The sequence below is a fragment of the Chiloscyllium plagiosum genome, unplaced genomic scaffold, assembly GCF_037043375.1.
Source record: "Chiloscyllium plagiosum isolate Xiang-an unplaced genomic scaffold, Cpla_swu_hap1 HiC_scaffold_2, whole genome shotgun sequence".
NCBI lineage: Eukaryota > Metazoa > Chordata > Chondrichthyes > Orectolobiformes > Hemiscylliidae > Chiloscyllium > Chiloscyllium plagiosum.
In genome coordinates, this window is record NW_028270140.1 from 97,955,917 (window position 1) to 97,972,847 (window position 16,931).

A 16,931-nucleotide genomic window follows, 5' to 3' on the forward strand; every position below is an offset into this window, starting at 1 on the left:
GAGATGATTTGAATACGTATAATAATATTTCTGCAGGTTTAACTAGCTAAAAACCACATAGTGCTTACTAAAAACAAAATAGTAGCAAGCTTCCATATTCTTGACAAGCCAAGCCCACCCACATCAAGAGGTGTGCTGACTTAATTGAAATGAGGTGGCAGGAATGTCAGACTGCAGTATATCTATCTCTCCAGTCTTAATTAATTAATAAGTCAGTTAGAATGTTTATTTATCTGTATTGTGGAGACCTGTAGCATGCCTAATTCAGATACAGGATTGCCAATTTTACCAAACTCGGCCTCAGAAAATCAGCTTCATGCTCACGAGTGAATGACCTAGTTTGAAAAGAGAGAGAAGCACATACCCAAGTTTGTAGATGTTAATAGGTACAGTGAAGAAAAGGGCAAAGGGCAGATAAATGGATGGCTAGTGAAATGATACAAATGTAGTAGTGAAGTGTGAGGTAATCTATTTTGGAAATGAAAAGCAGATGAGGAAGCACAGGGTGAAGATTAACAGAGGGAGTTAGGTATCCTAGTCATTAAAAGCTAGTTCTCTGCTGAAATCAAGAACGAGAAAATATAATTACAAAAAGAGTGTTAGCCAGGTCTCCTTTGGACTATCTTATTCAGTTTTGGACAGTCGCTTTAATACATTATTCTCAATTTGTGACTGGATATACATTCCATACATTCAAAGTCATTAGGTTTTATATTCAAAGTGACTGCTTACCTACATTGCTCACAGAGAAAAAAAGACTAAAGCACTTTCAAGTATGAACTGGCAGAGAACCTGAATAAGTAGCTTTAGAGGAGCCAATTAGGAACATGTAATAGTTGATGTGAATGATCATAAACACAGAGCCTTGAATAAATATATAGCCTTGCTTTTATTTTTAGGTTTGACATCTTTTAAAATAAACCTTTATACTCAGCATGGTAAAGGGAAAGTTATTAATCCTGTTAATCACGATACAGGAAGAGGATTTTACTATAGACTTTGTCATAGTGTGTTTCACAGTTTGCATCCCTTTAATAAAAGTTTTATTAATATGATGCAACCCTGAGCAGCATGGAAGACTTACAGGATGCAAAGGTTACTTAATCAAAAAAAGGATAACAGCGCTAACCCATAGCCACCACTCCCCAATCCCACACCCTGTCCCCACCCAAAATAGTACTGAGACAGGGTAAAGAAATGGGAAACATCATTGAGATGAAAATAGATAGTTTTGGTGATGGTGTAGATATGTAGGTAGAAGCCCATCTCAGTGTCAAATAGACACCAAGGATGTGAGCAATTTAGTTCAGTCCTAGACAGTTGCTACAAAAAAAAAGGATTCAAGTCAAGTTGCCATAGTTTTACCAGACCACAGGGCTGCTCTTTCATTAGAAAAAGATGACTGGTGATTATTTAACTTGAAGACCACCATACCTCAAGTGGTGGGGAGAGGTTAAGAATAGCCCTTCATGGTAACCTCAGCCAGTGATGAGAATTGAGCCCACACTGTTACTATCCCTCTGCTTCACAAATCAAACATTCAACCAACTGAGCTAAACCAACCCCTGCTTAACTTGACATTCTATATTCATCTGGATTTTCAGGTGAAATTCTAAATGTGGATTTACCACAAGCTTTATTTTTAATGGCAGACATAAAAATAAAGTACACTGAAATTTTCTTCCATTTCCTAGCACGGGTGATGTGTTTGTAGGAAAGAGATAGTGATTTTCAATTTCAGGTCACTCAATTGGAGTACTCAGTTATTCAATTAAGTGAAGTGAACAGGCTCACTTGAACACTTAGTTGTTTCCTATTATTAGTAAATTACCGCAATTTAACTCAGATACTTCACAAGCAATTCCATAATGCTGCAGCGCCAAAATTGAGTTTTCAACTGAAAACACTGATGCTTGATTAAATTATTTATGTGCCAAAGCTTTGCATTTGTTGATGTGCAATTTTATACACACACAAGTTTATTTCTTCTTCTATTAATTAGCATCTTTATGATGTTTAAAATTTGACTGAGGCATAAATACAACAAAAGAATCATATGGGCCTTGAAAAGTTAATTTTCTGTCTCCACTGAAGGTTGCCAGACCTACTGCATTTCTCCAGCATTTTACTTTTATTTAATGTTTTCACAATCTGTGATATTCTGTTTTTGTAAGACCGAACTAATTTCTAAGCTTGACACATTCAACGTTCTTTTAGACAGAACATATTTTCAGCTACTCACCTTCTTGATTGATGTACATCAAATAATGTGTCATCCTCATCATCATCTTCCTGATCTAAAGGCTTCATTTCCATGTTTTCAAGATTTGTACTCAGTACACCATACTTCCGGTTCTTTCTGTGAATCTTTCTTATCCTAGAAGAAAATTATGAGAGTTATTATAATCATCTCTCATACAGATTACAAAATACCAGCAGTTAATTTTAGTAACGCGGCTTGTTTTGGAGGATGACATAATACAAGGAATTCAGTCGCAGTAGTGAGAAATATGACTGTTCAATTTTGCAGAGTATTTGAAAGTTCAACAGCAATTACAATGTCCCATCCTGTTGCCGCTATTATATTAACAACTTGTCAACAAAGGTCACAGAATGTACTCAGGCTGGAGAATTTCAGAGCCAATCTCCCAGACTGATTCAGTAGCACTGCTACTCAATGAGCCAGTAAGATCCCAAAGTGACATGGTTGACAGGTTGAAAGAGCCAACAATGGGAAATTAAAAGATCTCATTATCACCGATTTAATTGATAGGAGTATCTGTCCATCACTGTTTGGTCAGCATGACAACCACACAGAGCTTGGAACAGGACTGTGAAATAGCAATATTACTGTCGTAGAATGATATTCAGGATGGATTTTATGTCATAAAACTGGGCAACTGTGAGTCACTTTGTATCAAAAAGCAGTAGCACAACCATTATACCACAATCCACGATTTCACATTCCAGCATACCTCCCACTCTATTATCATTAAGCTATAAACCCTGCCGGAATGAGTGTGTGTAAAATATGCCGGACAGCACTAATATACCTTAGAAGACTAGGTGAAAGTAAGTAGTGCAGATGGTGGAGATCAAAACCAAGTTTAGAGTGGTGCTGGAAAAGCACAACAGGTCAGGCAGCAGCTAAGGAGCAGGAAAATCTACGTTTCGGGCAAAAGCCCTTCATAAGGAACCTGAGAACGCTGCCAACACTCTGAAGATACACTACAGGATTACGTGCATGTTAATGACATATTTATACCAATGGATTTGATCAAAGCTCAGAATCCTGTCATACAAGCAATAAAGCAACTAAGCAGGTAACAACACATCAATATCTCCACCTTCAATTACAACAGAGGCTAGCACACAAGTGGAAAAGACCAGACTGAAGAGTTTGCAACTACTTTTAACCAGAACTACAAACTGGATCGGTTTCCTCAAGAAGTCCTATCCATCATTATGCCATTCTCCCGACAATTAAATTCACTTCACCTGATGTTAGAATCAGTTAAAAACAATGAATAAAAGGTTATGGACTCCCAACAACACTCTGACTTGTAGAGATGAAGATTTGAGCTCCAGAAATAGTTACGTTATGGCTAAACTGGTCCGGTATTGATATAACAGTGGCATCTATCTGACAAATAAAAATTTTCAAGTAGGTCATATCTACTAAATGGACAACTCCAATCTAACCATCAGCAAAGTGATAAATGGCATTGTTAATAGTGCCATCAAGAAGCACTTACTCTTCAAATACCTGTACAGTCTTCAGATGTTCAGCTTGGATTCCAGCAGGACTAAGGAGTGCCACATCTAATTGCAGCTTTGCCCAAACGCAAACATCAAGGCAACATTTGACAGACTGGGACTGAGCCCCAGCATAACTTAAGCCAATGGAAAACTCTGCTCTGGCTGGAATACAAAGATGGTGTGGTTGCCAGAGGCAAACTTCTCACACAGGAGATGCTACAGGAGTTTGTCAGGCTGGTGCCTGATGTGCAACCAGTGCTAGCTACTTAATGAATAAACTTCCCTCCATTACAAGATTTGCAAGCCGATGCAGACTTCATGCTGTGGCTAGGCCTTGGTGCCTACATCAGTGGATGAGTGTTCCAAACACCTTCATGGAGATTAGAGCTTAAGTTCTGCATGTCTTCTTACCTGTTGGCTCTCTATTTATAATTCTGGCTTTGTAACCAAGGTAGTGCTCAAGACTGGTGACTTTGCACACTTTTCACTGTACTCACATACTCTTATGTAATAATAAAATCTAATTTTCCAACATCATATTGCATCTGCCACGTTTTCACCCACTCACTTAGCTTATATGTTCAGACTGTCATCATAACCATTTGCCGTCTTATCTATTTGTGTCATCAGCAAACGTTGCTATAGTATATTCACTCACCTCATTCAAGTCATTGATTTTGTAAATAATTCTTGCCCAGCACCAATTCTTTTGGCAGTTCACTGGTTACAAGTTGCCATTATTTATGAAATTTGCCTCATTACACAGCACCAGATGCAAAACACCCTGATCTTTGGTTGGACCAATAACAAATTGTTCTGTGAAATTTTCCTGAACACAGGCTATGAATTCTTCTTCATGGCTACCTCTGCCAATCTAACCATCCCAATCTACATGATGATTACAGTCACTTGGGATTAATGCACCACCTACTTTACACGCCCTTATTATCTCTTCATTTATTCTCAGTCCTACTGAATAGCTACCATGAAGGGGCCTATAGACCACTCTTACCATTGTCATCTTCTCCTTCTACTTCTTGCCTTCAAACATGCGGACTCTACATCTTTTGATCCAAGGCCATTTCTTGCTATCATACTTATTCCATCCTGTACTAACAATGCTAACCCCATCATCCTACCTTTCTACTTGTCCTTTCAGGAAGTCACATATCCATGAATATTTAGTTCCCAGCTTGACTGCCTTGTAACCACATCTCCATTATGGCTCAAAACATGTTGGTTAACTTGTATTTATGCTATTAATCCATTTACTTTGTTTTGAATACTAAACACATTCAAATAAAGGGCCAAACAAAAAAAGCCATTAATTTTGCCTCTTTCCCATTTGTTCACCCTTTGATCATATTTATTGCTGTTTTCTATGTCTGTACACTATAACTTTCTGTTCCACTTTGGATATTGTTATCCAAATAGCTTCCCCGTAATACTCCTCTTGGAAGACGACATTTCCTCTTATACCAGTACTGGTGCCAGTATCACAGGGACTGAAACCCATTCCGCCCATACCAATCTTTAAGCCACGTATTTAATTGCTTGACTTTATGTACCCAATTCCAATTTGCCTGTGGCTATGAAGTAGTAGTCCAGACATTATTACTGATTTGCCAGAAATGTTTCAGCCTCGATACGTTCACATCTACCATTAAACTAGTGAAGTATGAACATACATAGACTTTTTTTAATGCTTTTACTTAATGAGAGGACTAACAGCATGATACTAGATAACTTGTTTCTAACTTAAGTTCTAACAAATTCTCAGGACTACTAGTTAGTGATTTCTGTTCAAACTGTCAGCTTTACTCAGAATTGTACTGGGCTGCTGAATGGATGATAATGAGTGTTACTTAATTGGACACAAAATCCAAAAATGTTCCCTCATCTTCATTTAGAACATTCTAAGGTTCATAAACACCATATTAGTGATATCTTCATGTACCTTGTGATGACATGCAGTTACATGATGAATATGGTGGACAATTTAAAAACGTCTTTCAAGTTGTTGAGATCATCACTCTTCTTTGTTTTTTTCGTTTTTGATTTGGAACTGAGCGCTCAATTTGAGAATCGAACTCCAAAGAACAGCTTGTTTTGGAAAGGAGAAAAGAGCAAACAAACTGATGTTTGTTTATGGGAACTGGATTGGAAAAGATATTTGCTGACGAGTTAGTGTCCCAAGAACACAATGAAAGTAGTGACACCAAGTTTGCATATACACTTAGAGTGGTCCTGAAAATTTATGCATTCATGTCACAAAAACATAATAGCTCTATGTTAAATAACTGTCAGAAACTCAAAGGTTGATTCTCTTTTCAAATGGAGTATAATATAAATTCTGCAATTGTTCACCTGTTAAAATCTTTGTAACCTTCATTAAAATACAGAAATATGTTATTGAGAAACTGTCAGTAACTTGGGGTTGCTGTTTAGCACAACTGTCGTCTCTTTCTTGGCCCTTTGCTTTTTATCCTTAACTTCAGTGGTGTTCATAATAAAAACTGATTTTCTTAGTTTAGGCTCTGGAGGCTCGAGATTCCATTCACCACCAACTTTAAAAAATCTTACATATAAACAGAATTTAAATGTTTATTTTTAATAGTGGGTCTAAATATTGAAATATTTTCTGGGTAAACCATTTTTCTCAATTGCAGGAAAACGCCAGATATGAAATTGACAACACGACAGTCATCTCAGCACAGCTGATTTGCTGAACTCCACACAACTAGAAATAGAAAAATACAATACAATATGGATTACCAATAACAAACACTGCATATAACAAAACACCCAAATTTAACAATCCTAGTGCAAGATCTAATATTCTCAATAGAAATCAGCCTACTGCAACAGACATTTCAGTAGCATTCATCTGGACTGGCTCAGAATATTATGAGCTAAAAATGTGTTGCTGGTAAAGCACAGCAGGTCAGGCAGCATCCAAGGAACAGGAGAATCGACGTTTCGGGCATAAGTCCTTCATCAGGAATGAAGGGCTTATGCCCGAAATGTCAATTCTCCTGTTCCTTGGATGCTGCCTGACCTGCTGTGCTTTACCAGCAACACATTTTCAGCTCTGATCTCCAGCATCTGCAAACCTCACTTTCTCCTCAGAATAATATGATGTAAGCTGGGGCCAATATATTATCTTCCCACGTCACATTTCTGCCTAATGCCTGGTGAGACGGTCTTCTATTGCACACAAACTGCAGCAAAGCTGTGAGAGGAGTTGACTACTCGTTCAGAGGCTATTGGTTCAAGGCATTATCTTAAAAATTAAATGCCATTCGTACTAGGTAGCTTCAAGCTTGCTTACATCCTAAGTACATTTTCAGGATATGTGCATGACCAAACTGCCTATCCTCACACCATTTTTTCACATCACCTGAGCAAATCCTCCCCAGAAAATTAAAAAGAGTCCCTTCACTAGTTCACAAGCTAGGAACTTCCTCCATTCCAAGTACATCACAGGGGAGGTGCCCTTGTCATTAAGGGCACATTTTACTAAATGGGGCATCAAGGAGCCTGAGCAAAACTAAGATCAACAGAAGGTGTGGAAAACTCTCCGGTGATTGGAGTCACACCTAGCCCAAAAAGACCGAATGACTTTCCATCCATTATAGATCAGAGGTTGGGATGTTTACCAACAGCACAGTGTTTCGTACCTTTCACAATTCCTTGGGTACTGAAGTAGCCATGTACAAACACAGCAAAACCTTGACAATATCCAGGCTTCAGCTAACAAATGAGAAGTAACATTCATGTCACACAAGTGCCAGGCAATGACCATCTCCAACGAGACAATCTACCTATTGTCCATAGATAGTCAATGCCATGAACTGGATGCCCAACTATCAATATCATAGGAATTATGACTTCTCATCCCTTGTGACTTAACAGGGAGTCAAAGGCTATGCATCTTCAATGATTCCCTAAAACCCATACATCATGTACAATGTATTGGTCAAAGGTTTGATGGAATACTCTCCATTTGTCTGGATGACTGCATTTCCAACAACATGCAAAAGGCTTCAGGTCATCCTGGACAATGCAACTTGCTTAACTGGCACTACATCCACAAATATTCACTTCCATCAAATGATGCACAGAAATTCACTAAAGAGCCTTAGACACAACCTTCCATCACACAAACACTATCATCTAGAAAGAAAAGGACAGCAGGTACATGTGAACATTACAACCTACAAGTGAATTGCCAAGCCACTCACCATCCAGACTGGGAAATTTATCACCATATCAAAATCCTGGAAACACCTGTCTAACAGCATTGTGGCTCTACCGTAGCAGATGGACAGCAGCAGTACTAGAAAAGGTCTCAACGAGAAGAATAAACCATTCATAGTTAACAAAGGTTGTTAAGGAGAGTATCCAGTCAAAACCAATACACACAAAGCGACAAATATAAATGGGAAATCAAAGGATTTTGACGAACCAGCAGCACATAACTTGAAAGCTAATCAAAACAAAAAAAAAGTTATTCATTCATGAGAATTGGCTGGAAATATAAAAGCAAACAATAAGAGTTTCCATGGGTATATAAAAAGAGAGAATCTAAATTAAGTGAAAGAACTTTGGAAGATGCAAGTTGGAAATGAATAACAATTAAACCAATATTTTGCATCAGTTCCATGGTGGAGGACACCATAAACATCCCAAAGATAACAGATAAGCAAGGTGCTAAGGGGAGGAAAGATCCTGTAACAGTCTCTACCATGAGGGTCAAAGTATTTCAATCTAATGGAAGTCAAGTCACCAGGACCCGATAACCTGTATCCAAAGATTTTAAAGGATGTTAAAGAATGTAGAGATAGTTAAAGCATTGACCAAATGATTCCAGAGTTCAAGAGATTCTGAGAGGGCTCTAGCAGATTAGAGTACCCCTAATCTAATGCCGTGAACAAGAAGCGAGGGAAGAAATTATGAATCTGTTAGCCTAACATTGTTGGCAGAATATTCAGAAATGCTTAACACGGTGGGTTGTTTTTCAGACTGGAGACCTGTGACTAGTGGTGTGCCCAAGGATTGGTGTTGGGTCCTCTACTTCTTGTCATTTATATAAATGATTTGGATGCGAGCAATAAGAGGTATAGTTAGTAAGTTTGCTGATGACACCAAAATTGGAAGTGTAGTGGACAGCGAAGGTTACCTCAGATTAAAACAGGATCTTGATCAGATGGGCCAATGGGCTGAGAAGTGACAGATGGAGTTTAATTCAGATAAATGCGAGGTGCTACATTTTGGGAAAGCAAATCTTAGCAAGACTTATACACTTAATGGTAAGGTCTTCGGGAGTGTTGCTGAACAAAGAGACCTTGGAGTACAGGTTCATAGCTCCTTGAAAGTAGAGTCGCAGGTAGATAAGATAGTGAGGGTGGTGTTTGGTATGCTTTCCTTTATTGGTCAGAGTATTGAGTTCAGGAGTTGAGAGATCATGCAATTCTGGTCTCCTTCCTATCAGAAAAATGTCGTGAAATTTGAAAGGGCTCCAAAATGATTTACAAGGATCTTTGCCAGGGTTGGAGAATTTGAGCGATAGGGAGAGGCTGAACAGGCTGGGGCTGTTTTCCCTGGAGCGTTGGAGGCTGAGGGGTGATCTTATAGAGGTTTACAAAATTATGAGGGGCATGGATAGGATAAAGAGACTAAGTTTTTTCCCTAGGGTCAGGGAGTCCAGAACCAGAGGGCATAGGTTTAGGTTGAGAGGTGAAAAGTTATAAAAGAGACTCAAGGGGCAACTTTTTCACACAGAGGTATGTACGCATATGGAATGAGCTGCCAGAGGAAATGGTGGAGACTGTTACAATTACAACATTTAAAAGGCATTTGGATGGGTATATGAAAAGGAAGGGTTTGGAGGGATATGGGCCGAATGCTGGCAGGTGGGACTAGATTGGGTTGGGATATCTGGTTGGCATGGACGGGTTGGACCAAAGGGTCTGTTTCCATGCTGTACATCTCTATGACTATGACTATGAGTCAAACAGAATCAACATGGTTTTCCACAAGGGAAATCAGTTTTGACAAATTTCTAGAGTTCTTTGACACATAAATAGCACAGTCGATAAGAAGAAACTTGGAGGTCCAGAAGACATTTGATAAGGTGTCACATAAAAGGTTCACTGAGTGGGCAAAAACTTGGCAATGGAGTTTAACATAATTCCAATCAAAAGGCAGATTATTTAAACTAGAGAGCCTCAAGAAAAGTGCAACGCAGAGGGATCTGGATGTTCTTGTACATGAAACAAAGTTAGCATAACAAATATATAAGAAAGCAAATGGAACTTTGCCCCTTATTGCTATGAAGTTAGAATTTAAAAGTTGGGAGGTCTGTTAGGGTATTGGTGAGAAACCACGCCCGAAGTGCTGTATACAGCTTTGGTCCCATATTTAAGAGGATATATACTGGCAATGAAAAATGTCCAAAAGAGATTTACCATGCCGATACCTTGGAGGATAAGTCAACCCCTTTAAGAATAGCTAAATGGGTTAGGAGTTTATTCATTAGAATTTAGAAGAATTAAGGTTGACCGTATTGAAACACAGAAGAATGAGTGTCCTGATGAAGGTCACTGAACTCTAAACGTTAACTCTGCTTCTTTCCCTAAGCGCTGCTAGAGTTTCTCCAGCACTTCCTGTTTGCTTTTAAGATTGAGAGGACTTGACAGGATAAACGTGGAGATGTTTTTAGTAATGGAGGAAATCGAACTGGGGGCATAGTTACAGATTAAGGGGATACACATTTTAAACTGATGTGAAGGCAGTGAATATCTGAAATTCTTTATCCCAGAGTGTTGAAGGCTAGACCACCAAGTACTTAATCAGGAAGCAGATAGACTTTTCAAATATCAGGGAGTTGAAGGCTATGTTGCACTGGCATGAAAGAAGAGTTGAGGCCTGAGGCAGATTAGCCATGATCTCATTGAATGATGGAACAGACATGAGGGGACAAATGGCCTGTTATTATTTCTTGTTCTTATGTACCCAGAAAACAGCTCAACTCCACCTTCTGAAGGGCAAATAGAGAAAGGCAACAAGAAACCCATATCATTACTTAATTTTTAAAAAGTAAAGAAACTACAACATTGGATAGGAATTCCCCAAGATGAGCAAATTGAAAAAGGAGAGAGTCGACTCATGGAAGAAAAACTACTCTTAGGTCATCAGACAAAGAGGAACAAGGCAGGTATGTATTATATTATTACTGCTTATTCACGGGAAAAAAGTTACACACACAAAACATTAAATATGCAATAATTGTACAAACAAATAGTTTAATATTTCAAAATCAAAAGCTGCTCCAAGTTTTAGCCCTGAACAATGTGTGTGTTTTGTGGGTTCAACATTAAAAACAGAGAATGTTGGAGAAACTCAGCAAGTCTGGCAGCACCTGTGGCAAGTTAAACAGAGTTAACATTCAACCCGAAGACTTTTTTCAGTGCCAACATCCGAGGTTTCCCAAACAGTCTTTGGAGATGAAAAGGTTAATACTGTCTCTCTAAGACGCTGCCAGACCGGATTTTCTCTAGTATTCTGATTTTACTCCAGATCTCCAACATAGGCAATATTTTCTTTTTGTGCTATTTTCAACATTATTTTCCTCTTCCACAGGCTGAGTCAGGATTTATCAAAATTAAGCTACATTATTAGCGTACGTAAGTGACACATTGAAATTTTGGTGCTTACATTTTGCAGGAAAATTTATACCAACTGATTTCAGTATCTTAACAAGATTACTGCCTTTAATTTCTCCTATTCCTCCAATCTATAACAAAATTAACAGATGCTTCAGTCAAATGTGACAAATTTAACCTGTAAACTGCAAGCAGATTCAGAGAATCTGCAGATCACCATGTCAATTGATTTTGAAAGATTACTCCTTACACTGAAATAGAAACATTGAAAATAAGAGTAGTTAGTTTTTCCAAGCCTATTCAATGAGCAAGGCTTATCATCCAATTCAGTACTCTTTTCCTGCTTTGTCCCCATACTTTTTGAGAACTTCAGCCCCAAGAACAATATCTAGCACCTTCTTTGAAACATTTAATGTTTTACCCTCAACTGCTTGCGACCCCTGGTTCTGGGCTACTCGCCATCAGGTACAATCTTCTTGTATTTACGCTCCTGTCTAGTCCTGTTAGAATTTTGTAGGGTTCTATCGGATCCCCCTCCCCCCACTCCCCAATTCAGCTAAACTCTTACAAATGTAGTCCTAAACAATCTAGTCCTGCTCTCTCAGGAATCAGTCTGTTATACTTTTGCCCTCCTTAGCCAGAACATCCTTCCTCAAATAACAAAGCCAAAACTGCAGACAATATTCCAGGCCCAGTATCACCAAGGCCCTGTAGCATTGCAGCAAGATATCCCTGCTCCTGTACTTGAATCTCCTTGATATGGAGCCCAACATAGCATTTACGTTCTTTACTTGCATGCTTACTTTCAGTAACTGGTGCACAAGGGCATCTAATCACATTGCACCTTGGCATTTTCCAATCTAACACCATTAAGATAATAATCTGCCTGTTTATGCTACTATCCACATTATATTTCATCTGTTATACAATTGCCCACTAACTCAACTTGTCCAAATCACACTGAAGCATCTCTACATTCTCCTCAATTTAATATCCCGCCCAGCTGTTGACTGAAACCTTGGATATATTACATTTAGTTCCCTCACCTAAATTAGTATATGTCAGAATAGTTCGGGTCAAACTAATGCTCCCTGTGGTACCCGACTCGTCATTTTTGAGGCAGACAGTGACCTATTTACTTCCTGTCTGCTGACCAGTTCTCTGTCCATGTCGTTACACTACCCTCAATAGCAAGCACTTTAATTTTACATGCTAATCTCTTATGGTGTGACCTTATCAAAAGCCTTCTGAAATTCCATGTAAGCCACACCCACTGGATCCTCTTAGCAACTCGACAAGTTACATGATAGGAAAAAATATTCTAAGTCAATAAACCGCTGAAACATTAGGTATAGCATTTATATTTATCATAGATTTTTATAAATTATGATAAATTGTGCTCTAGATATGTCAGCAGAGTTTCAACCAGTTAGACTTGTTTGCATTCTCAAATATTTTGTTCACAGAAGTTGCTAGTAATGCAAGTTTAAAACTGCAGCAAAGGCAACAGTACATTTGGCACTCTGATGAATTCAAGAAAAACAATGTGATATATTGCTATAACTAATATTATAAGATTAAAAATGAACAACTGGAGGACGGAGAAGGAAGATGAATTTGAGCGAGTGAACGCTACATCAAATTAGAGGGAAATAAAGAGAAAGGAAGAAAGAGTGACAATACCACAGAAAAGATTGTAAGGAAAGGTATAGCTCTTGGAATAAAAGGGCCAGTAGCAACATGGATATAAAATTGTGATTTGAAAGAATTTCCATTATTAGTACTTTTTGAGGATTTGCATTTGAAGGTTTGTGAAAATTGGTCCGTTTGACATACTGAGGGATCACGGAGATCTACTTTTTGCTTTAAAAGGTCTCTGAAAAGACAATCTGGACACTATTTTACAAAAAAGAGCACTTAACGGAAATTGAGACGCTGAATAGGCTGGGCCTGTTCTGCCTGTAGCATCAGAGGCCGAGGGGTGACCTTATATAGGTTTATTATATAATGAGAGGCATAATAGGATAAATAGACTCCCCCCACCCCCCCCAGATTGGGGGAGTCCAGAACTAGAGGGCATAGGTTTAGGTGAGAGCAGAAAGGTTTAAAAGGGACCTAAGGGGCAATTTTTTCACGCAACAAGTGGTGTATGTATGGAATGAGCTGCTAGAGGAAGTGGTGAAGGCTCATACAATTACAACATTTAAAAGGCATCATAATAGGTACATGAATGGGAAGAGTTTAGAGGGATAAGGGCCAAGTGCTGGCAAATGGAACTCGACTAACTTAGGGTATCTGATTGGCATGATCGAATTGGACCAAAAGGTCTGTTTTCATGCTATACATCTCTATGGCTCTATGACATGACGTAAGCTAACTGCTTCAGCACGCTGAAAGTCACATGTCTGAGTTAATGGCTGTCAGAAGTGTGACTATTTGATAAAGTTTTGGGGTTTACCTAAAGTATAGCCTGTGAAGAGATATGATGCCTAGCTCAGCCTGTGCCATGTGCTGAGAAATCTTCCTTTGGATCTGTATGAAAATGGAAAAGCTATTCCACTCAAAAGACTTCTTGAGGCTTCCTCTCAACATCTTGAGTGTGTTTCCAGTGAGTTGTCTGTATGTACAAGGCCACCAGACTGAAAGCAATCTAGATCATTTCACATCTTAACCTACCATTGTGTGAGAATGCACAATTACTTTGGCCAAAGCATTTTTTTCTATAGTTCATGTCTTCAAAAAGAATTATTTTTAAGTTGTATGTGTATGTTGGGGCATTTAAGGGTAAATATTAATACTTTTATATTTAAACTGTACAAAACATGGCAGCATTATGAATACTGAAGAGGATAGTGTAGAACTTTAAGAGGACAGACAGTTGTACATCGATGTCACATCTCTGTAACTCAATGAAAGTGTGAAGTGATTCATTTTGGTACAAAGAAAACAGATAGACTGTATAAACTAAAAGGGTACAATTCTAAAGAGGATTGAGGAGCAGAGACCTGAGTGTAAGTGAGCATGTGTCATTGAAGGTGAGAGGACAGACTGAGAAAGTAGTTAACAAGCTATAATAAGTTCTATGTGTTATCAGTTATGGGATAGATAACAGCAAGGAGGGTCTTTTAATTTTGCATAACGTGCTGGTTCAGCATCAACTGGCGTATTGTGACCAGTTCGCAGTGCTGCACTTTATTTGAATGAAGTGAAGGCATTTTAGAAAGTGCAGAAAGGATTCACGAGGATGATTTCAAGCATGTAGAACTTCAGGTACATAAGCAGTTTGGCAAAGTTGTAAGTTTCTTTTGAGAAAAGAAGGTCGAGAGGAGATTTGACAGACGTATGTAAAATTGTGAGGGCTCTGGACAGAATGAATAGGGAGAAACTGTTCCCACTGGCAGAAGGATCAACATTGAGAGAGCACTGACATGAGGTAATTGGTATATCAATAATGGAGTAAAAAGGGAGAAATCTTTTTCTAGGAGAAAATGAGGACTACAGATGCTGGAGATCACAGTTGAGTGTATGGTGCTGGAAAAGCACAGCAAGTCAGGCAACATCCAAGGAGCAGAAGAATCACCATTTCAGGCATTAGGCCTTCATCAGAATTTTTTTTCTCCATGGAGTGGTGATGATCTGGGATACACTGCTTGTGTACTGCAGGTGGGTTCAATTCAGCTTATTCAAGAGAGAATTGGATTATCTGACATTAAACCTGCAGGTACACAGGCAGAAGATGGGGGAAATGACATGTGCCAGGGTTGAAATATTTGAGCTATAGGAAGACGTCTAATTGGCTGGGGCTGTTTTCCCTGGAACGTTAGAGACTGAGGGATGACATTGAGACTTTTAAAATCTTGTGGGACATGGATAACTAGACAAGGTTTTTTTCCCCTGGGATGAAGAGTCCAGAACTAGAGGCCATAGGTTTAGGGTGAGAGAGGAAAATTGAAAAAGGACCTAAGGGGCAATCTTTTCCACAGAGAGGGTGGTGCATGTACGGAATGAGCTGCCAGAGGAAGTGGTGGAGGCTGGTACAATCACAGCATTTAAAAGGCATCTTGATGGGTATGTGAATAAGATGGGTTTAGAGGGATATGGGTCAAGTGCTGGCAAGTGGGACTAGATTAGATTAGGATAGTTGGTCAGCATGGACGAGCTGGACGGAAGGGTCTGTTCTATGATTATGATACCAGGTGAATTACTCATTCAGATGTGGCACTGACAGGACATGCTACAAGGCTTCCTTCAGAGCTGTTATGATTTTGAGATTTGCTCTTGTTATTGCAGACTTGCTGGTTGTCCCCAGTCCATCCTGTGCTACCAACAGTGTTAAGGTGAAGCAGTAACATGGCTGTAGATGGGAAACCCTCTCCCTCACCTGATGGTCCTCACCACGAAGTACACAACCACCAAGGCGGTGACAGCGACGAGCACATAGAGAGCCCGCTGGATCATCATGGACTGTTCATCAGCAGGCACATTGCCGTCCTTGATGAGTTTACCTCCGGCCGCCATCCCAGGACTGCTACCGTTGTTGCTGCTGCTGTTATTGCTGTTTACTTGCTGCACAGGGACCTTGTTGGATAGGCTTTCTAACATCCTCCCGTACGTCTTCGAATTGAACACCGCGTCTCCGGCCCACATCAGCGGACAGAGCCAGAGCCAGAGCAACCGAGGCCCCAACAGCCACATGGCAAAGCCGCGGCTCAACCCGGGTGCGAGTCCAGCTCCGGCGCGAGGCCCAGTTCCCGCTCGAGGCCCAACCTGTTACCGTTACTGAGGGAGCGCGAGCAGTCTGACACTCAGGCCGGACGTGGAGCCACTTGTTTATTCCTCCAGAGAATCCGCCACGTGGAGAACAAACAGGACATCATGGAAATGCGGACTGGATCACAGTTTACTCCCGGACTGGAATGGAGTTTATTCCAGGACTGGAACACAGTTTGCTCCCGGTCTTGTACAATGTTTACTCCCAGATTGTAACACAGTTTACTGCCAGAGTGGAATAGAGTTCACTCCAGACTGGAACATAGTTTACTCTGGACTGATTAGATTCCCTACAATATGGAAATAGGCCCTTCAGCCCAACAAGTCCATACCAACCCTCTTAAGAACAACCCTCCCAGATCTATATTTACGCCTGACTAGTGCACCAATCACTGTGGGCAATTTTCCATGGCCAATTCACCTGACCTGCACATCTTTGGATTGTGGGAGGAAACTGGAATGGTGGAATCGAACCCAGGTCCCTGGTGCTGTGAGGCAGCAGTGCTAACCACTGAGCTGCCGTGCTGCCCCAGTTGGAATAGTGTTTACTCCCGGACTGGAACATAGTTTACTCCCGCACTGGAACATAGTTTACTCCCGCACTGGAATACAGTTCATTCCCAGACTGGAACAGAGTTTACTTCCAGACTGGAACAGTGTTTACTCCCGGAGTGGAATAGAGTTTACTCCCGGACTGGAACACAGTTTACTCCCGGTCTGGAATAGAGTTTGCTC

The 16,931-nt window shown here is 39.8% G+C and overlaps 1 protein-coding gene across 2 annotated transcripts in view; it reads right to left on the reverse strand.

Annotated features, from left to right (window-relative positions):
- Nucleotides 1–16,433, reverse strand: part of LOC122559836 (membrane protein FAM174A) — a 37,939-nt gene extending 21,506 nt beyond the window's left edge. The window contains exons 1-2 of one of the 2 annotated variants that reach the window (XM_043709938.2): nt 15,808–16,426; nt 2,243–2,377 (exon numbers count right to left, since the gene is read on the reverse strand). In XM_043709938.2, the coding sequence (XP_043565873.2) occupies nt 2,243–2,377; nt 15,808–16,121 (449 nt within the window). In that variant the 5' untranslated portion in view covers nt 16,122–16,426. Of the gene's footprint in view, nt 1–2,238; nt 2,378–15,807 lie in introns of those variants that run through there. The other variant, XM_087998902.1, reaches the window with a different exon arrangement.
- Nucleotides 16,434–16,931: the final 498 nt, after the last annotated feature.